The sequence below is a fragment of the Ictidomys tridecemlineatus genome, chromosome 11 (genome assembly GCF_052094955.1).
Source record: "Ictidomys tridecemlineatus isolate mIctTri1 chromosome 11, mIctTri1.hap1, whole genome shotgun sequence".
NCBI lineage: Eukaryota > Metazoa > Chordata > Mammalia > Rodentia > Sciuridae > Ictidomys > Ictidomys tridecemlineatus.
This window is the reverse complement of record NC_135487.1, coordinates 26,532,200-26,553,798: the sequence shown is the minus strand read 5'-3', so window position 1 is coordinate 26,553,798 and position 21,599 is coordinate 26,532,200. Positions and strand designations below refer to the sequence as shown.

The window sequence follows — 21,599 nt, the reverse complement described above, 5'->3', positions numbered from 1 at the left end:
TAAAGGGCTGGGGGTGTAACTTGGAGGTGGAGCGCCAAGGTCTACCTATGAAGTAGTCACAAGTTTGCTTTTGAAACTTAAAATTCCCGCCTCCCGAGATGGGCCAATTGCGTTCCCGCCCAAGAAGGAATCGTCACGTGCTCAGCTTCTCCGCCGCGAGGGCTTCTGGGAGAGTGCGTACCCGGAAGCGGAAGTTCGGTGGCCAAATTCGTCATTTCCTTCGGGGAGAAGAGCTTAACGGACCTGTTTTTTCTTTCGCTCAACCAAACTCGCAGAATGAAGGAGGTGAAGAGCGAGAGGGAGCGAGGAAGCCGGCGAAGGCACCGGGATGGGGACGTGGTGGCGGCAGCGACGGTGGTGGTGAAGCAGGAGCGCCTCAGCCCGGAAGCCGCGCCTCCAATCCACCGCCGTTCGGACTTCTCCGGCGGCAGCCCGTCCCCACCGCCCGGCGAGGCCGGCCGCCCCGGCCACCGTGGAAACCGAGCCCGAGGAGTTAGCCGGTACGTGGGAAGCAGCCCGAGTGGACCTTGGGTCGAGCTGATGGAGAAAGGAAGGCAGAGCTAACGTCAGAAATAGGCCTCGAATGCCGAGCGCAGCACCCTGGGCTTAATACTGAGACGTTGGGAGTGACCCCAAGGTGCCCGTATTAAAGAATGTTTACTCCAGCACCGGTCACTTGCATTGTAGCTGGATGTTGAGAGTCTAAAGCTTATTACGGGCAGGATCCCGCCCCTTCATTCTTGTATCCCCAGCACTTAGTACAGTACGGCCCAGCGGGTAGCACTGGTCGTCCGAGTTGAATGTCTCCCTATCTGCACAAGAATGGAGTGCAGGTGGTGTCTTTCCAGTTACCTGCCCCAAAAGATTGATAGGATTGATCCAGAATCTTGGCAGGGGAAACAACATGGGCAAAGAACTTAAAGTAGAATTGTCATTGTCTTAGAAGCTAGGGGGAAAAATGTATTTAGAGTCTAGTGATTGAAGGAGATAGAGTGTTAAGGAGGAGGCAGAGCACAGGACTTGTGATTATTGGGGAAGGCAGGGTGTTGGTGGTGAGGAAAAAAAACAAAGAGGCCAAGAGCAGCTTCTGGATGGTGGTACCAATTAGAGAGATGACACAGACTCTGAGAAGAAAGGTTTTTGAGGGTTGAGAACCAAGAGTTACCCAAATGAGAAAGTTCTGTAGGCTGTTGGTTATATATGAGTGTCTGGAACTCAAGGGAGATATCAGGGCTGGGAAAATGAAGCCTCTGACTCCATTGAAGCTCAGCAGAGATCTTCACAAATGTGGTGTTTGTGTTTAGTTGGTAAGCCTGATATTTAAAGCTAACTTATGTGGGGGAAGGGAAATTGAGATAAAATCCTGTGTGTACTATGCTCCGAAAAGGTCCCCAGCCAAAAAGAAAAACAAGTCTTCAGGGAGAAGAAGCAAGTCTCCTCGGAATAAGAGAAGCCGAAGTCCTCATCACTCAACAGTCAAAGTGAAGCAGGTAAGTGGATTGGGTGTTTTGATAATTTGTCCAAATCTAGAGTCACTTCAATTGCCATCTAGCTAAAGTGTATATGTGTGTGTTCTGCAGTGGGCTTCTAAAAGCTGGGTGTGTTTGCTTTTTTTTTTTTTTCTGCTTGTTTTTTAAAATTATTTTTGTTTTGAGTAATTTTCATTTACATGTGTTGGTTATATTTGTCACAATTAATAGAAAGGTGTACTCTACCTTGTTTTTGCTAATAGTAAAATCTTTCAGAGCTATAGTGCAGTATCACAATTGGAATTTTGTTGATACAGTCAAGATACAGCATATTTCTATCACCCTGATATTGTCCATTTGTAACCACACCCATTTCTTTCACAGTTTTATCTTTATTTAACTCCAGGAGGCTTCTAATCTCTTCTGGAGGCTGCTAATCTGTTTTCCATTTCTATACTTTTCGTTATTTCAAGAGTGTTACATAGGAGCTGGGGCTATCCGCGTGCGTGCGTGCGTGCGTGCGTGGTGTGTGTGTGTCAGTCACTAGGTTCAATTCTCAGCACCACATAAAAATAAATAAATATGGGGCTGGGGATGTGGCTCAAGCGGTAGCGCGCTCACCTGGCATACGTGCGGCCCGGGTTTGATCCTCAGCCCACAAACAAACAAAGATGATGTTGTGTCCGCCAAAAACTAAAAAATAAATATTAAAAATTAAAAAATAAAGATAGATATTGTGTCCATCTACAACTAAAAAATATTTTTTAAAAAAGAGTGTTACATAGATAGAATCATATGGTATGTGACCTTTGAGATTAGATTTTTTTCATTCAACAGAGTTCTTTGGATTTCATTCAGATTGTTGCATCCATCAGTAGTTTCTTCATTCCTTTTTACTGCTGAACAGTGTTCAGTGGTATGGATTTAGCCATTTGCCTATTAAACAAAACAGGTGCTTTTCAGTTTGGGGCTGTTAAACATATAGCTGCTGTCTGATCATTTGTGTATAGGTTTTTCTGGGAACATTTAATTTCTCTGGATTAAATGCCTACAAATGAATTGCTGAATTGAATGGTAGTTGCATTTTTAATTTCTTAAGAATTGCTAAATAGTTTTTCTGGAGTGATTATTAATTTGCCAAGGCTGCCATAAAAATATCATAGACTAGGTGGCTTAAATAATGGATTTATTTTTTCAATTGTTCTGCAAGCCAGAAGTCCTAGATTAAGGTCAGCAGATTTAGTTTCTTCTGAGACTTTTCTCCTTGGTTTACAAATGGCTGCCTTCTTGATGTGTCCTCACACAACCTTTCTTCTGCACAGACTTACCTGTTGTCTTTTTTTTTTTTTTTTTCTTTTTCTTTTTGTGTGTGTGAGTTGCTGCTGGGGATTGAACCCAGGGCCTTGTGCTTGTGAAGCAAGCACTCTACCAACTGAGGTATATCTCCAGCCCATGTTGTCTATCCTTAAAAAGGACACCAGCCATATTGGATTAGGGACCCACCTGATCCAATTTTATAACCACACCCACTTTTTAACCACACCCACTTCTTTCACAGTTTTATTTAACTCATGGAGTTAAATAAAGTTTGTTAATTATTATGAAATACAGTTTAACTTAATCATGTATTTCCAGACCTCATCTTCAAAAAATGGTTACAATCTGAGTATTGTGGTCTTGGAACTTTAATATATTAATTTTGTGGCTGTACCATTTTACATTCCCACCAGCAATGTATGAGTGATCCAATTTCTCTGCCCATACCCCCTTTTTAGGGGCAGTTCTGGGGTTGAATCCAGGGCCTTGTTCAAGCCAGGCAAGCATTCTACCACTGAGCTACATGAATTTTTGAGACAGGATCTCAGCAAGTTGCCCAGGCTACCCTTGAACATGGAGTCAGTCTCCTGAATAGCAGTCTTTTGGATGTGTGGTTTATAAATATTTTCTCTCACTCTGTAGCTTGTCTTCATTTTCTTAACAGCTTTTTAAATTTTTTTCCAGAGCAAAAGTTTGTTAATTATTATGATACAGTTTATTTTTTTCTCTTATGGATTATGCTTTTGGAGTTCATAACAAATAATTTTTTGCCTAACTCTAGATCCTGAAGATTTCCTACTATATATTTTTTCTTTTTCTTTTTTTTAAGACAGAAACAGATTTATCAAAAATAAAAATGGGCTGGGGACGTGGCTCAAGTGGTAGTGCGCTCGCCTGGCATTGCAGCCTGGGTTTGATCCCCAGCACCACATACAAAGATGTTGTGTCCACTGGAAAAAAAAACTAAAAAATAAATAAAATTCTCTCTCTCTCTCTCTCTCTCTCTCTCTCTCTCAAAAAAAAAAAAAAGTTAAAAAAAAACAGTGATTCTTTTATACAACTACACACATATAGAAAAACAGATTTTGAAAACTGAGAAGCAAATAAAAACTGACCATAAAGGAATAAGCGCATCAACCCACAAAGACAGTAGCAGTAAAATAGACATATCCTTATAATTTACAGTTTCTGCTTTAAGTATTATTAAGGAACTAAAGGTAATAAATAACAGCATTTTCTTCCAAGGAAGGCTACATTTTAAGACAGTGGCACTTTTTCCAACACACATGATAGTGTTTATCACTAGGAGGTCCTCATTAAGTAACTTTTAAAGAATGTGCTTTCTGGAGTGGGAAATTGAAGCTACCACAAAAGGATGACATGCAAGAAGAATTGTTGTCCAACAATCTGAGTTTACAATATAAGGCCATAAATATTCTCTGGGTACTTGGTGTACTTGCAACAACCCAATAACCAGCTGCCCTGAAAAGCAAATAGTCTAATGTAAGCCTGCAACATAAAGTTAGATGTCATGGAGAAAGACCATCCATGACAGCTTTTGATTAGGAGCAACATTACCACTTAGATGATTGAAAAATCCATCAGACATATTTGCTATTTAATATAAATGCAGCAATACCACCCCTAAAGTATGAGTTATCTTCAAAGCTTATCAAGGCTAAGGGTGTCATTTATTGGACATCAAATAAGGAATAGGAGATAACATTCAAGTTTTAAACAGAAGGTATTGTGGACAATAGAACTTAAATACGATTTTTTCTTTTCAAATTTCCTACATAATTGTGAGAAAATGAAAGCAATTCTCTTTTAAAGTATAATTTTTTTAAGTACTGCAAATATTTAAATTTTCTCATAAATAAATAAATAAATGATTAAATATTCACATTTTATTTTATAAGTTTTTTGCATTGCTGGTGGGATAATAATAAAATTATTTTTCAATAATAAAATTAATTTTCTGGATATATTTCCTCTGAGTATTTGAAATATTATTAAAATTATAATTTTAAGCAATTTCTTTTAGCAGGTCCTGAACACAGGCACTAACTAGATGTTTTTTCTTAAAATTCTATATTTAAGTTCATTATCTATTTTTAGTGTCTGTGTGGCAGGGTGATAGAACCCAGGAGTGCTCTACCATTGAGCTACATTCATAGTCCTTTTTATTTTATTTTTGAGGCAGAGTCTTGCTGAGTTGCCCAAGCTGGCCCCAAATTTGTAATTTTCCTGCCTCTGACTCCCCAGTTGCTTCGATTACAGGTATATGCCACCACACCTGTTTTAAAAAAGGAAGTCTTAGGGGCTGGGAATATAGCTCAGTTGGTAGAGCGCTTGTCTCACATGCACAAAGCCCAGGATTTGATCTCCAGCACCCCATAAAAAAGCTAAAAAGGAAGTCTTTTTTTTTTTTTTTTTTTTTAAATAACTGCCTCAGCTTCCTGAGCCACTGGGTTACAGGTGTGAACCACTGCACCCGGCTATAACTTTATTTTTTTTAAAAAATTATTATTATATGGTGCTGAGGATCAAACCCAGTGCCTTACATGTGCAGGGCAAGTGCTCCTACTACTGAGCAACAACCCTAGTCCAATTTTTTTTTTTTTAATTTTAGTTGTAGATGGACACAGTACCTTTATTTATTTTTATGTGGTGCTGAGGGATTGAACTCAGTGCCTTACGTGTGCTAGGCAAGTGATATACCACTGAGCTACAACCCCATCCCCTATAGTAATATTCTTGATGGGAGAGAATGAGATCAAACTCCCAGGTATAGGAATTAGTTTTAGATAACAGCACAGATAGTTCATTTTTGGTTCCAGGAATGGGGGGAGGGAAGATAGAATATATGTGTGTAGGTACTGTTGGATAGATAGATGAGGGAAGATCTGACTCTAAGGAAGGAATGGGGAGGAGTTATTGGAGACTGAGGAGAGAGAAGGAGTGAAACAGTCATTAAGGGAAATTAATGGATTAGAAAAAGATAGGGTAGTTGCTGAACATCCTTAAAAGAGGCTTGAGTTGGGGGCAGGGAGCAAGATGTATGCATAAGTAAGCAGTCTTGCTTAACTCTGGTCTAGTTGATCATTTTTTCTGTTCTGGTTCTAGGAGGTGGCTCTGGAGAAGTCCTTATCACCTGATGGGGCAGTCCTCATTTTCTGGCTTTGTATGTTTGCCTGTCAGATTTGTGATCCTGAAAGGGGGCATTTTGGTTTCCATTATATGATTGCTCCTGCTTGGTTGGGGGGCAGTCTTATCATGGGACAATGTGTCTGCAAGGCTCCACTGTTCTTAGAAGGTGTAGAGGAATGAATAAGGACTTGTAGATGCTACTACAGGGGTCTGAAACAGCATGCTATATTGTCCCTATAGATCTTACATCTGTCTTGAAGGAGGACAAGATAGGTAAGGTATAGGGATGATAAACCTTGTATTGTTAGTTTTGGATTGAACACTCCATAAATGTTTCATATGCCTATGTGCAAAGCAGCAAGAAACTTACTCAAAGTTTAAATTAATAGAGGAGACAGATAATGAAGGTATAGATGCCAGGCTTTATCCTGCTTTTAGTTACACATTGGGCATCTGCAAGCCTTAGAGTCTCTGCTTTTAGCAAAGGCAGCCTCTCTAAGTCACTCTTATATTGGGATCAGTCAGAGTGATTTTGATTTGATTCGATTTGATATTTTATTTGATTTTTAGCCGTATTTATTTATTGGTGATGGTTGTGGTTTTGCCAAGAGAGTACAACAGAACGGCATGGGGACAAGAGATTTCAGTGTGCATGCAAGGGAGTGACCATACTGCTTGGCTGTGGAGCTTAATGGTAGGCTAGAAGAGAGTTTAGAGGAGGGAGACTTGTACATAGGTGATAGAATCAAAGGATTGGCTTGCTGGGATAAGAGCCATTGGAGTTGGGATAAAATGTGAGCTGGAAAGAATAATGGTGGCCAGAAAGAAGGTTCCTTGAAATTAAGATTATAGTGGGGTTCAAGTTGCTAGAAATGAAAAAGGTCTATTGACAAGAGAATAGGTGACTGAGGTGAAGGAGAGACAAATGGCATCCTTGGAAGAGAGGAACTCACTGCCTATGTGTTACCCAAGTCACTGAGGCTAATGCTGGAGAGGGTTAGAGTAGTGGGTGATAATCGTCTGTGAGATTCAGAACTGGGGGTTTGGGACAGGCGTGGTAGCACATACCTGTAATCCAAGCTGCTCCGGAGGCTGAGTCAGGAGGAGCAAGTTCAAAAACCAGCCTCAGCAATGGTGAGGCACTTGGCAACTCAGTGAGACCCTGTTTCTAAATGAAATACAAAATAGGGCTGAGGATGTGGCTCGGTGGTTGAGTGTCCCTGAGTTCAATCCCCAGTACCAAAAGAAAAAAACTGGGGTTTGGGGGTAGAGAGGAGGGTTTGGGTTGTGTATTACATTGGCAAGGAAGATACCTGACTTATATCCAGGCCCAGAGATGGTGTAGGAAGGAGGAGGGGTTGGGTGGGGGGAACTACTGCCATTTGAGAGCTGTAGGGGAGCACTGTCCTTAGAGCTGAGGGAGGGTTCTCTTTGAGCAAAAGGTGAAGGGAACAGAGACAACATTGAGAATGTAGGTTTTGCTGAGCTTTATGTTCTAGGGAGCATAGTGCAGTGCAGTGGTTTCAGGAGTTAAAAAAGGGTGGGATTTGAACAGAGTATTGGAAGTGTAGAGCCTTGTGGGAATATAGAATGCAAGGAGGTGGGTATATATGTATAATAAGAATTATTAAAAAGAAAAAAGAAGAAGAATGCAAGGAGATGGGGTTGATGCTCTCATTTTGTTTATTTTTATGTGGTGCTGAGGATCCAACCCAGTGCCTCACACATGCAAGGCAAGCGCTCTACCTCTGAGCTACAACCCTAGCCTGCATCCTAGCCCTTTTTATTTGTTAAGTCAAGGTCTTGCTAAATTGCTTAGGCCTTGCTAAGGCTGGCTTTGAACTTGAGATTCTCTTGCATTAGCCTCCTGAGCCACTGGGATTACAGGCATGCACCACCACACCCAGCTAGTGACTGATACTTGTTAAAATCAGGGATAATGGGGTATTGTGGTGTGTTCCTGTAATCCCAGTGACTTGGGAGGCTGAGGTAGAAAGGTGGCAAGTTTGAGGTTAGCCTAAGCAATTTAGTGAGACCCTGTCTCAAATTTAAAAAAGGGCTTGGGATGCAGCTCATTGGTAAAGTGTTCCTGGGAACAATCCCCAGTACTACTACTACTACAACAACAACAACAACATCATCATCATCATCATCGTTATCTATTAAATGATAAAGAACATAAAAGATTAGTTCTGGTGAACTCAAGGCAGGTACCACCTTGAATAATGATTGCAGGTATGAGGGGGATCGGTGTTTGGGTATACCTCTGAATACTTATTTTTAGAGGCTAGGAAATCCAGAGAAACTTACTCTGAGCATTCAGGGTACATTTGATCCCTTGTTGTGCTAGAGAGAAGGACTTGGGGTGGGGAGAGACCTTTTGCTGCAGTACTCAGAAATTCCTCCTCACCCTCTCCTGAGGTCATAGCTTTGCTTACATTGTTCAGGGTTCTGTCCCTCTTGACTCTGGACATGTTTAACATCTGGGGAAACCAGGACATCAGAATGATTATGCCATGCCTTCCCTACCCTCCTTGTTCCCTGATGATAGGGAGACTTCTTTTTATTCCTTTGCTTCCAAAAAACTCCCTGACCCCCCAAAAAGGGTCTTTTTGCTTTGATGTTTTGCAGCGTGGTTACCATGTACCTAAACAGCAATTTTTTTTTTTTTCCTTTTGGTACTGGGAATTAAACCCTGGGTGCTTTACCACTGAGCTGTATTCACAGTCCTATATATTTATTATTTTGAGTCAGAGTCTTACTTAGTTGCTGAGGCTGATCTTGAACTTGTAATCCTTCCACCTCAGCTTCCCAGGTCATTGGGATTATAAACAGTATCGCCATCCTAGAGGCAAATTTCTTTTTGTTTACCCACTTCAGGATTTTAAAAGCTCTGCTTGCTTCTTTTTCCTTTTTTTTTTTCCTTTGGAGGTACAAGATTTTGAACATGTGAAGGCAAATGCTCTGCCACTGAGTTACATCCCCAGCCCTTATCTGGGTATTTTTGTTTAACTTTTTATTGAGAAAAAAATAAAGCATATTTAATGAACCTTTCATGTATCTGTCACTTGGCTTAAATAATTATAAGTAGTCAGCATACCATGTCTATTCCTATCCACTTCCTTCTTTGCCCTGGATTGGTTGTTTTAAAGCAAGTTCTGGATGTACCATTCCATCTGTAAATATTTTAAGCACATGTCCCTAAAAGATGAGGATTAAAAAAAAAATAATGATAACCACAAATCCATTATACCACCTAATGTTTTATTTTTCACTATTGGGGTTTGAACACAGCAGTGCTGTACCACTGAGCTACATCCCCCACCCCGTTTTATTTTGGTTTGAGAAGAGGTCTTGCTAATTTGCCTACACTGGCCTCAAATTTGCAATCCTCCTGCATCAGCCACTTGAGCCACTGGGATTACAGATGTGTACCATTCTGCCCAGTTTAAGTATTCTAATTTTGGGAAAAATATAAAATTCACTCTTTTTAAAGTATCCGATTACTAGTATTAAATACATTCCCTTGTTGTGTAGCCATCAGCATCATCCTTCTCTAGAACTCTTTTTCATCTTGTAAAACTCTGTACCAACTAAACAATAATTCCTCTCTCTTCCCAGCCTCTGGTAACCACCATTCTACTTTCTGTCTTTATAAATGTAACTACTTCAGGCAACTCTCATAAGGAGACTGATGTATTATTTGTTGTTCTGGGTCTGGCTTATTTTACTTAGAATAATATCCTCATGATTCATCCATCTTATAGCATGTGTCAGAATTTCCTTTTTAGGGTTAAATAATCTTACATTGTATGTATATACCACATTTTGTTTGTCCATTCATCTATGGATGGTATGGGTTACTTTTACCTTTAGGGTATTGTGAATTATGTTGCTGAGTTCAAAAGGATTGAACCACATGTACAAATAACATTTTTTTTTTGTACCCTCAATCCTTTTGAACTCAGAAGCACTCGACCACTGAGCCACATCCCTAGCCATGTTTTTATTTTATTTAGAGACGGCGTCTCACTGAGTTGCTTAGCACCTTTCTTTTGCTGAGGCTGGCTATGAACTCATGATCCTCCTGCCTCAGCCTCTCAAGCTGCTGGGATTACAGACGTGCCCCACCACGCCTGCCTACCAATAACTGTTTGAGATCCTGTTTTCTTTTTTTTTTAATACCAGCGATTGAACACAGGGGTACTTAACCACTGAGCCATATCCTCAGCACTTTTTTATTTTTGGTTAACAAGACAGGTTCTTGTTAAGTTGCTTAGGGCCTCCCTAAATTGCTGAGGCTGGCTTTGAATTTGAGATCATCCTGCCTCAGCCTCCTGAGTTGCTGGGAATACAGGCATGCACTACCCTGCCCAGATCATTTCTTTTCTACATACCCAGAAATGAAATTACTGAATCATATAATGGTTTTTAAATTTTTTGCAGACCACCATTTTGTTTGGCTATACCATTTTACATTCCTCTCAGTAATACATAAGGGTTCCAGTCTTTCTGTGTTTTCACCAATAGTTGTTATTTTTTGGTTCTCCTCAACCTCCATCCCTGTGCTGGGATTGAACCTAGGGCTTTCTGGCTGTTTAAAAATTGTTAACTTTAATCATTTGTAATTCCTCCCTACCTCCCTTTTTTCCTTCTTTCCCAGGTTGGGGAAAAAACACCAAACTGAGGGCCTCACGCATGCTAGGCAAGTGCTCTACCACTGAGCTACATCCCTAACTGTTTTTATTTTATTTTGAGACAGGGTCTAGCTGAGTTGCTTAGGCTGGTCTCAAACTTATAAAACTCTTGCCTCAGCCTCCTGAGTTCTGGGATTACAGGCATGTGCCACCATGCCCAACTGCAAACATTTTTATATATAAATATGCTTTGTATTCTATATCTTACTAGTACAATGTCTGAAGTCCTTGGGGATTTAAATCTATAGGAGTTGTTTCTGTTGTTCCTCATAAACATAGGCTTGTTTCTTTGTGTGTTTAGTGCTTTTTAATTTTTGAGCTTATGTTTAGTTGATTCCCTTCCCAAAGATTTTCCCTTGCTTTCTGTGAGTTTAACAATGTTTTATCTGATATTTAGTTGAATTGTAGTGGGAATACCCCTCTAAGTATCTTACCTGCTGAGTGGAGATATTTCTATATATTGTGAAACTTATCCCCTTCTCTTTTATTTTAGGTATATTCTTTTGGGGGTGGGGAGGGTATTGGGGATTGAACCCAGGGGCTGTTAACCACTGAGCCACATCCCCAGTCCTCCTTTTTTTTTTGTACATGTGTCTTGCTAAGTTGCTGAGGCTGGCTTTGAAATTGGGATCTTTCTATTTCAACCTCCCAAGCTATCTCCTTTTTTTTAATAACTCTGAAGTAACCCTTTGTATGAATATATAGTCAATTTATTTAACCATTTTATTATTGTCTTCAGTTTTTATTACTACAAATAAGATTGCAGTAAGCATCCTTACATATTTATCTTTGTGCATTTTTGCCTGGTATTTCTATAAAATAGATTCCTGTGAGTTGGATTACTGGTTGGTGAAATCAATATTGAATACTGAAGTATTGCCTTAAGTAGGCTGTACAGTTTGCATTTGCAGTAGCAGTGACTGAGGATATCCCATTTTCTTTTTTTGTCACTAGCTATTATCTTTTTATGATCTTTTTAAATGAGCTTTTTAATTTTGCTGACTAAGAAAATTCATATTATTTTTAGAACTTTTGTTGTTTGGTTATTAGTGAGGGTAAACATCTCTTCAAGAATTTATTAGACATTTCATCTGAAAATTGCTTTTTTTTAATGCCCATTTTTCTATTGAACTTACTGTTTATTTTTAATTGTATATTAATATATGGGACCTGTGGTGAACATTTTCTGGCAGGCTGTTTTTCAACACTTGTTTTTCATGAAATTATGGTATGTTTATCCATTTTTTTCAGGTTTTTAATACATTTTTATAGATTTCTTTTGTCTTTCATGTTTCTTAAGCTTATTCTTCAATATTGAGTAATTTTTATTACTGCTGAAGTAGGATTTTTGAAAAATTAACTATTATGGTTTCATTTTTGGCAGAAAAGAAAGGTAGTGTTTTCTTTTTTGAATCTTGGATATGCTATTTAATTCTTTGTTCCATTTTCTGTATATGCTTCCCTGCAGGTTTGCCTGTAGTTAAGCATATTCTGAAAGGGAGGGTATTACTTTTTCTTCTCTGTATATGAATTAATCTCTTGATTTTAGGACTGTAGCCATGAATTTGTGCTGTTAGGGTTGTAGTTGAGGGAACATAACCACCACACTGACTGCCAAAATCCAGAAGACAAATGACTTTTTGAATGCAGCTTTTTAAAAAATAAATTGTGGACTGCCTTTTATTTATTGAGTCCTTTTGAATTTTAGGAGCGGGAAGATCATCCCCGGAGAGGACGGGAGGATCGACAGCATCGTGAATCATCAGAACAGGAACACAGGAGAGCTAGGAACAGTGACCGAGATAGACACCGGGGCCATTCCCGCCAAAGGAGAAGTTCTGATGAGAGGCCTGGGAGCGGGCAGGCCTCTGGACGGGACCGGGACAGCCAAAGCCTGCAGGCTCAGGAGGAAGAGCGGGAGTTTTATAATGCCAGGCGCCGGGAGCATCGCCAGAAGAATGAAATCAGTGGCAGTGCTAATGAGCCTCAGGAGGTGATTCCTCGACCTGGTGGCAATAATAAAGACAAAGAGGTGCCTGCTAAAGAAAAACCAAGCTTTGAACTTTCTGGTGCACTTCTTGAGGACACCAACACTTTCCGGGGTGTAGTCATTAAATACAGTGAGCCCCCAGAAGCTCGTATCCCCAAAAAACGATGGCGTCTCTACCCCTTTAAAAATGATGAGGTACTTCCAGTCATGTATATCCATCGACAGAGTGCCTACCTTTTGGGTCGACACCGCCGCATTGCAGACATTCCAATTGATCATCCCTCGTGTTCAAAGCAACATGCAGTCTTTCAGTATCGGTAGGTATGCCTTCAGAGGAAGAACCTGAAATGCCAGCAGAAACCAAATAGCTTCCTTAGTTAGGATTACTAAGATTTGCATCATGTATTTGCAGAAGAATCTAGTACCCCTCGTGTCTAATATTAAATACCTTTCCCCCCTTGCATCCTGCCATGCTGGGAATAGACCTAGGGCCCCATGCATGCTAGGCAAGTGCTCTACCACTGAGCTGCATCCCCAGCCCTAATGTTAATTTTAAAGAGTACTGTAAATCTAAATGCACATTTACTAATTGCTTATATGTGTAGAAGAGCTTGATCTGGTATCAGAAACCCAGATTTAAAATTCTGTCATTGCCAGTTACAAGTATTTGACCCTGGGCAAGCTTCTCTCAGGGCCTGTTTCCATCTTCCCTACAGGGCTGTTATGAGGTTTAACTGGAAATATACCAAAAAATGCCTGGCATATATGTTACCTAAATCTGCATCTTAATAGCTTGCATAGTGTATCTGTGACCATTTGATTCTCAGAATAATCCTGTGAGGAAGATAGGATCAGTATTAATATTTCCATCTGACAGATGAGAAAACTAAAGCTCAGCAAAGCCAGGTGACTTCCTAATAAATAATTGCCATAATAGAACTCTGGCTCAAGTTTGGCTCCCTTGACTTTGAAGTCCAAGGCCATCGTTTTCTCCATTTGGAATGAAGCTAAAACATATCAAAATATAGGTTTAAGAAACATTTTATTGATTAGAAACAACAGGGAAAAAAATTTTCTTTTTCATGGCAAACAACTTGAATTCTGCATTTCAAACTTTTGATCTACCCCCCCAAGAATGAACCCAAATGTATATTCTTACCTTTCTACTAAGTATATTTAAGCTGCTCTCAATTTCCCTATCCAAGGCAATGCTTTCCCCCTTAGTTTCCTAAAGTTTTAACTTGAATCTTGTTTCAGCCAGGTTATTGACATCATTAGCTCTAGAGAAGGCTAGATGATCTGAGGCAGGATTTTCCTCATAGGCTGTCTCCTTTCTCTCTTGCTAGGCTTGTGGAATACACCCGTGCTGATGGCACAATTGGCCGAAGGGTGAAGCCCTACATCATTGACCTTGGCTCAGGCAATGGAACCTTCTTGAACAACAAGCGCATTGAGCCACAGAGATATTATGAACTGAAAGAAAAGGATGTGCTTAAATTTGGATTCAGCAGCAGAGAGTATGTCTTGCTCCATGAGTCATCAGATACCTCTGAACTAGACAGAAAGGAAGATGAGGATGACGAGGAGGAGGAGGAAATAGTGTCTGACAGCTAGCAAACTTAACCAAACCATTGAGACATTTTTTCTTCTTGGAAGACTTTAGGATTGCCTCAAAGAGCACGGTGGTGCTCTCTGTAATGCCTTTTATTGCCTTAAGTCTTTCCTGTGTTGCTGACCAGCTTATTTTACAGTTAAGAACACTGACTTAGGTTTTGTTGAACTTTTTTCTGTGGCACATCAGCCACGTTTCTGTGCCATTTGTTTTCAGAAGAGTTTCACCGATTACAACACATCGTTTTAGTAGAAGCGTTGTGGCTTTAGTTGGTGCTTTCAGAACTGCTGCCTAGGAAACTAACCCTTATTTGAAGGGGAGTCATGGCTTGTTCTCTTTGTATAGTTACTTTATTATTTATTTAGTTGTTAAGCTTTGTGGACCAGGAGTTTTTGTTTGGGGGCAAACCTCTAAACAGAATCTTAATAAGCTTTGGTTGTCACCAAAACAGCCTCCACCAAAGCTTTGACCTGGTTGAGCTCTTGAGTCATAGAAGTTGATTTTGCACTTAGCTTTTTTGGGGGGTGGGAGAAGAAGGGGTTTACCATGTGACCTCATTAGTGACTGTTTAACTTAAACAGATGCTTTGTGGCACCTGCTTAAGTACATGACTGTACAGGAAGATCATGGCTACTACCAACGGGTGCTGATTTAATATCATGAGAGGCTGAAATGCATTGTGGATCTGTTTCTTAAGAGAAAATTCCTGATTTCTTTATAGAACGTGTATATAACAATTTTGATCATCTTGTCTGTTCTAAAGTTTGCCTTTTTGTTCAAATGTTATTTCCCTTTTTTTCCCCTTTGAGTAATAACACTGTCGCTAATGTGGCAGGATCCTTATTCTAACAACATGTATATATGTCTAAAGGAGATTGTGTAGCTTACATGTTTCTACACATTTCATCCTTAAAAAAATTGTTCAAAGGTTGTATTTACCATCCAAGTCTGGAAATCAAGGGGACTGTCCAGTTTCCAAATTTTCTACCAGAGGACTATGTGTAAGTAGGAAAAAAGTCTTTAACTACTTACATATAGTTTGTGTGTGTATGTGTGTATATATGTATATACATATATATACATATATCTATATATATATATAGATATACAAATTGTGTTAAAGAGCTGTGTACCAATTTTCATAAGACAATGTTTTGTGATATAAATGTAATACCACATGATAGGCAAAGGCCTCCCTGCATTTGAAGAGCAGGTTTTTGTTTATATGTATTTTTGGGATAAAAAATAAAATTTGTAAATATAGCCACATTTCAAAGGGTAATACTTTCCTAGCATAGAGGGCTGTGTGTATATAGGTATGTTTGCTGCTGAAGGAGTCTTTGTATCCAGTGTTTTTAAAATAAAAATCGGTAGTCTTGTTGAGTGCCACTGAGAGACCAGGAACTAGTGAAGAGAGGACCTACATCTGCCCTGGAATCCAGTCTTCAGATTACAGTGAGTGAATATTGGTTACCTTGAAGCAATGGTGCTTTTCTGAACTGGCAGTGAAGGGTTTTTGCATCCTAGAGTATTCAGAACTTAAGGCAGGTTAGGTGTAATTGGCCTTTCACACAGTGAAACACCATCTCTACCATTTCGTCCTCACGTGGTAGGGGTGCTGGGCAAAAGGAGATGCAGCTCACTCAGTGCTGCTCTTGACTCTCCTAGGTTGAAACTTAGGCTGCTGTTGAGTTAGATTCTCTTCTTTTCCACTGTTTTTACATTATGGTATCACATATGCAGGTGTACTCAGGGGTAAAGTTTGGCTAGAGCAGGGAGGGGCAGCTCTGACTAGTGTTTATTCAAAAGAAATTGAAAGATTCCCTTTGAAGAGTGACCACTTAATAAGGCCAATTAGATGAAAGGTAAAATTAAGGAAAACTACAGCAACCAAGGGAATGACAATTGCTACTTCACATCCCATGTGTTTTACACTGGCCCCTACAATTGCTACTTAGTGCCGTATGTCAGGTAATACATATGTGCATGTCTTAAAAGTAGATTCTGTTTTGATTAATTTTTCTCTTGGGGCTTGAGTTCGATCCTCAGCACCACATAAAAATAAAAGCATTGTGTTGTGTCCATCTACACCTAAAAAATAAATATTAAAAAAAATTTTTTTCCTCTTGACCCAGATAAGTTTTCTTTCTGGGATTAGGTAGTAATCTGATAATCTTACTGCAGGGCCCCTTTATTTGGTGTTTGTTGCTAAAATTGCTCCTTGGTAGCCTTGAATTTGGCTTCAAAACACCTTCCTTGTGGGCACTGTGATAGGCTGCTTTGCCTACATTATTTAAAAAGAGGTCCCAATTATATAGTGAACTTCTGCTTTAGTGGAGGAATAACTTCCTAAATTAAGGTATTTTTCCCTTCCTTGCTTAACGTGGTGGCTCATACCTGAAAATACCAGTGACTAGGGAGGCTGAGGCAAGAAGTTTGCAAGTTTGAGGACAGCCTCAGCAATTTTTCAAGGCCCCAAGCAATTTAGTGAGACCCTCTCAAAAAAGGGGTAGGGATATAGCTCAGAGATAAAGTGTCCCTAGTTTCACTCTCTATTCCTAAAGAAAAAGAAAAGAAAAACACTGTCTCCAGAACCTAGAAACTCCTGTTCATCGTGGCTATTTGCTGCTGCTTCATTCTTTCTCCTCTGGGGCTGGCTTTTCTGTGAATCATTGCTGTCAAAATCAAAGCTACATGCAAAACAGCCCTTTGCTTCTGAGTCCCCCCTCCCCCAAGTCTTCTGTGGTCATCCACAATTCTGCGGAGGTATGAGACAAAATCTTCAGGTTTTCCCCATTGGGCCTCTATTTTCTTTTCCTCTCTAGTGCCTGGGATTGAGCCCAGGGGCCTCTACCACTGAGCTATGTCCATAGGATCTCACTCATTAAGTTGCTAAGGCTGGCCTAGAACTTAATCCTACCTCAGCCCTCAAATTGCTGAGTTCATGGAAGTGTGCCACAGTGCCCAGCTCCCATCAGTCTTCTAGCAACTCTAACCCACTCACTCGTTCTATTATTGACCAAGGATAGCTCATTAAGTGCCATTGGTGATGTAACTTTATATTACTTTATTGTGTGCTGGTGATAAGATGAAACAGAAGTAACCAAGATAATAAACTTTTAAGAAAAATTTTTATTGTTTTGAGTGTGTTAGTATACAATAGCTTAGTTTTAAAGAACTTTGAACTTAAATATGTATTTCAGGTTGAGTATCCTTTGATATGTTGCACAGGTAGTTATATTTTTTAACATCCTTCCTTTTGAAAATGAGTTGTGGATCTGAGGAACAAAATGTCCTGTTAATTAGAGTCTAAATGTGGCACACAATGTCAGCAATGCCTATTTAAGAAATAATGTTCTGGTCATGTGAGTTTATATCAAGTGAAAAGGCTACTTGGTTTAAATTAAAATTATGGATCTTAAAGCTTCAGTGTATTTATCAAATGGGAAACAATTTAAAAAGACAGTTGTTTAAAAACTCTTTTGAGATTTCCCTTCCCCCACAAGCACATTTTATGGAGGCATGTCGATTTTTTTTTTTTTTTGAGACAGGGTCTCCCTAAATTGCTGTGTGTACCACTGTGCTTGGTGGTATTCCACAGTATGTTAATTTAAAAAATTTAAAAGGGCTGGGGATGTAGTTCAGTGGTAGAGCACTTGCCTAGCACTCCTAGCAAGGAGCCAGGAATAATATAACCCCCAAGGGCATGTATCCAGTGACCTACTTCCTCCAGCCACATCCTACTTGCCTACAGTTACCATCCATTAAAATTATTAATCCAGCTCTGTGTGGTGGCACATACCTTGATCTTCAGCACTGCAAAAAATACGTAAAAAAAAAGTAAAGTGGTTTTTTTTTTTTAAAGATAGAGTGAGAGAGAGGAGAGAGAGAGAGAGAATTTTTAATATTTATTTTTCAGTTCTCGGTGGACACAACATCTTTGTTGGTATGTGGTGCTGAGGATCGAACCCAGGCCACACACATGCCAGGCGAGCGCGCCACCGCTTGAGCCACATCCCCAGCCCAAAAGTGGTTTTTTTATTAAAAAAAATAGAAGTGAATTTGTTTATACTGAGTGAATTTCCCATCAGCAGACGCATAGTGTGCTAGCAGTTGGTTTATCACTGTGAGTCAGACATAGGGAGCAAAAATTTCAAGGTGAACTGCATCTTGTAGAAGAGATGATGTGTGGTTTGGATATGAGTTATTCCCTGAAAGCTTGTGTGCAGGGATGTTCAGAGGTGAAATCATTCAATTATGGGAGAAAACTAATCAGTGGGTTAAACCATTTGCTGGATTAATATATATGAATATATATTTTTGGTACTAGGGATGAACTCAGAGGCACTTAACCACTGAGCCACAGTCCCAATCCTATTTTGTATTTTATGTAAAGATAGGGTCTCGCTGAGTTGCGTAGTGCCTCACCATTGCTGAGGCTGGCTTTGAACTGGCAATTCTCTTGTCTCAGCCTCCCAAGCCGCTGGGATTACAGGCATGTGCCACCACACTGGGCTGGTTTAATAATTTTAATGGATGGTAACTGTAGGCAAGTAGGATGTGGCTGGAGGAAGTAGGTCACTGGGTACGTGCCTTTGGGGGTTATATTATCTCTGGCTCCTTGCTTGCAAGTTGTCTTTGCTTCCTAGCTGTCAAGAACTGATCAGCTTTCTTCTGCCACGCCCTCTCTATCATGATGCTTTGCCTCACCTATGGCCTAGGGCTATGGAGTGAACTGACCATAGACTGGACTAAAATAAACTTTTCTTCCTCTAAATTGTTTTTGTCAGGTCTTTTGGTCACAGTGATTCAAAGCTGAACTAACAGATGGAATCTGAAATATGCCTTAGAGGACAGGCTGATTTTGGACTACTGAAGAAGCCTCAACAGTCTAGGGAGCAACACACAATGGGGGATTTTGGAAAGGATTCTATACATTGTTTGCCTCAAGTTCCATAATGATAGTGAGAAATCATGCAGTCCTGGTTCAAGTCATCTTTCCTCTGGACTGTTGGTTTCCAACTGCAGAACTTCATAAAAAGAAGACAGATGATTCATTAAGCTGCCCATTTCACAGGGATCTCAAGGAAATCAGATTAGATGGGACTTCTGGGGGTAGAGAAGTCACCCCCAAACTTACATCACCAAGTCACAGCTGGAGCTACTTGGAAATGATCTTGTTGAGGGCTGGGGATGTGGCTCAAGCGGTAGCGCGCTCGCCTGGTATGCGTGCGACCCGGGTTCGATCCTCAGCACCACATACCAACAAAGATGTTGTGTCTGCCGAGAAGTGAAAAATAAATATTAAAAAAATTCAAAAAAAAAAAAAAAGAAATGATCTTGTTGATTCATAAAAGTTTTCAGTAATTGAGTGTGGAAGAAGTGCTTCAATTGAGACTTTAATAATAAAGCTGGCTGGGATTGAGGAACACTTTCTATGAATAAGTACAGAGCTAAGCATGTACTAACTCTCATATGTACTCCTAATTCATCTTTATAACTCAGATGAGGCAGGCTTCAACCATTGTTCCATTTTGCAAATGGGAAAACTCAGGCATAGAAAGTTAAGGTCATACAATGGTAAGCAGTACTGGTATTATTCAAACACTATTTTCTTTCTGAGATGGGCTTTTGGTATGTTGCCCAGGCTGGGTTCAAATGAGTGAATCTCAGTATCCCAAGTAGCTAGACCTTTAGCATTAAGATGTAGAAATGCTGGCCCTTGCAGAGCCATGGAGTCAGCTATATACATCAATAGATGGACGACACATTGGGGATTGTTTAAGTGAAAAGCTGGGGTTAAGGGAGCCTTATGAATAAAAGAATGAGGAGTTACACAGAACAAGCCAAGCAATGGCACCAGAAATGCTAAAAGAGGCTTTGGGAAAACTTGAAGTTCAGTAGGGGAATTGAAGTAGTGAGACTTCTGGTTTCTTTTCACAATGGAACTACATTATTTTGATGAACCCACCTGCAAAAACTTAAAGGTAAAATATGAACAGAAAAAGTTCTTGATGATTCCAAGAACAGACAAATTAGTAAAAAGTTATCAGTCAAACTAGGCATGGTGATGCATATAATCTAGCAACTCAGGAGGCTGAGGCCAGACCCTGTCTCCAAAACAAAACAAAACACAAAACAAAAAAACTGGGGATGTAGCTTAGTGGTAGAGTGCTTACCTAGCATGTGGGAAACCCTGGGTTTGATCCCTGGTAGCAAACACAAAGTTAACAGTCGAAAGTGAAGATAAAGCCAGGTGTAGTGGCCCATGTCTGTAATCCCAGCAACTCAGGAGGCTGAGGCAGGAGGATCACAAGTTTGAGGCCCTGTCTTTTTTAAGGGTTGGGGATGTGCCTTGTGGTTAAGCATACCTGTGTTTGATCCCCAGAACCAAAAAAGAAAAAAGAAAATAAACAAGAATCCAGAAAGAAATGGAGTACGGATGCAATGTTGGAGATCACATTGAGGGTTTCGTGTATGCTAGGTAAGTACTCAACCACTGAGCTACACTGCTGCCCAACCCTAGCCATGTAAACCACGTTTGACCTAAAGGAAAACCATGTTTGATTCTAGCAAATCAGACTTCACATTGAGTGGGACAGAAATCAAAACCCAAAGTCCACATATAATGGGGAGTCTAATGTTTCAGTTTTAAACAAAAACTGAAATACCATACACCTTTCAGAGTAAAAAAGAGTAGGTCAGGAATAAAATCTTCTTAAGGATTTACAACTCAGGAATTTAGGGATATTCAAGCTATGTTTCTGTATTGTTAGTGTCTTGGATATCTGATAGAAATAAATGAAATTACTTTCTAGAAGAATGGATTTTCTAATCTATTTCTATATTCTTTCCCTAGAGACACAGTTATTTTTATTTTTTTGGGGGGGTGGGGTACCGAGGATTGAACTTAGGGGCACTCAGCCACTGAGCCATATCTCAAGCCCTATTTTGTATTTTATTTAGAGACGGTCTCACTGAGTCCATTGCTGAGACTGTTTTGAACTCCTCCTGCCTCAGCTCCCAAGCAGCTGGGATTACACATGTGAGCCACCATGCCCAGCTCACAGTTACATTTCTTAAAATACAGGAAAACATGCCCACCATAATGCCAGGTAGTTGGTAGGCTGAGACAGGAGGATCTCAAATGTGAGGCCAGCCTGGGCAACTTAACCAGACCCTGCCACAAAAAGGGCTAGGGATGTGGCTCAGTGGTAGAGGGCTTGCCTAGCATATGTAAGGTCATGGGTCCAATCTGCAGTACCCCACAAAGAAAAATCTGTAACTCATTGTATCAACAGGCTACAGAAGAAAAATAACATGATCATGCCAACTGATTCAGGAAAAAAAAACCTTGATAATAT

The 21,599-nt window shown here is 40.0% G+C and overlaps 1 protein-coding gene and 1 long non-coding RNA gene across 2 annotated transcripts; one reads left to right on the top strand and one right to left on the bottom strand.

The window, feature by feature from the left end:
• The first annotated feature begins 200 nt into the window (after positions 1–200).
• Snip1 (Smad nuclear interacting protein 1) lies at positions 201–15,498 on the top strand. The gene is made up of 4 exons (XM_005317829.5): positions 201–500; positions 1,388–1,490; positions 12,342–12,940; positions 13,970–15,498. The coding sequence occupies exons 1-4, from the start codon at positions 277–279 to the stop codon at positions 14,235–14,237; spliced, it is 1,194 nt and encodes a 397-aa protein (XP_005317886.1). The 5' UTR covers positions 201–276; the 3' UTR covers positions 14,238–15,498.
• Positions 12,285–20,816, bottom strand: LOC144367998 (uncharacterized). The gene is made up of 2 exons (XR_013427712.1): positions 19,376–20,816; positions 12,285–12,965 (listed from the first exon to the last, which is right to left on the bottom strand). It is a non-coding gene; the product is annotated as an uncharacterized LOC144367998 (long non-coding RNA).
• Between the last annotated feature and the right edge of the window lie 783 nt (positions 20,817–21,599).

Excerpts from the sequence above, each read along its gene's own strand:
- Snip1 (XM_005317829.5), top strand. The coding sequence starts at position 277 with ATGAAGGAGGTGAAGAGCGAGAGGGAGCGAGGAAGCCGGCGAAGGCAC. Across the intron at positions 501-1,387 it reads CGAGCCCGAGGAGTTAGCCG|GTCCCCAGCCAAAAAGAAAA; the intron begins GTACGTGGGAAG and ends TGCTCCGAAAAG. Across the intron at positions 1,491-12,341 it reads CAACAGTCAAAGTGAAGCAG|GAGCGGGAAGATCATCCCCG; the intron begins GTAAGTGGATTG and ends TTTGAATTTTAG.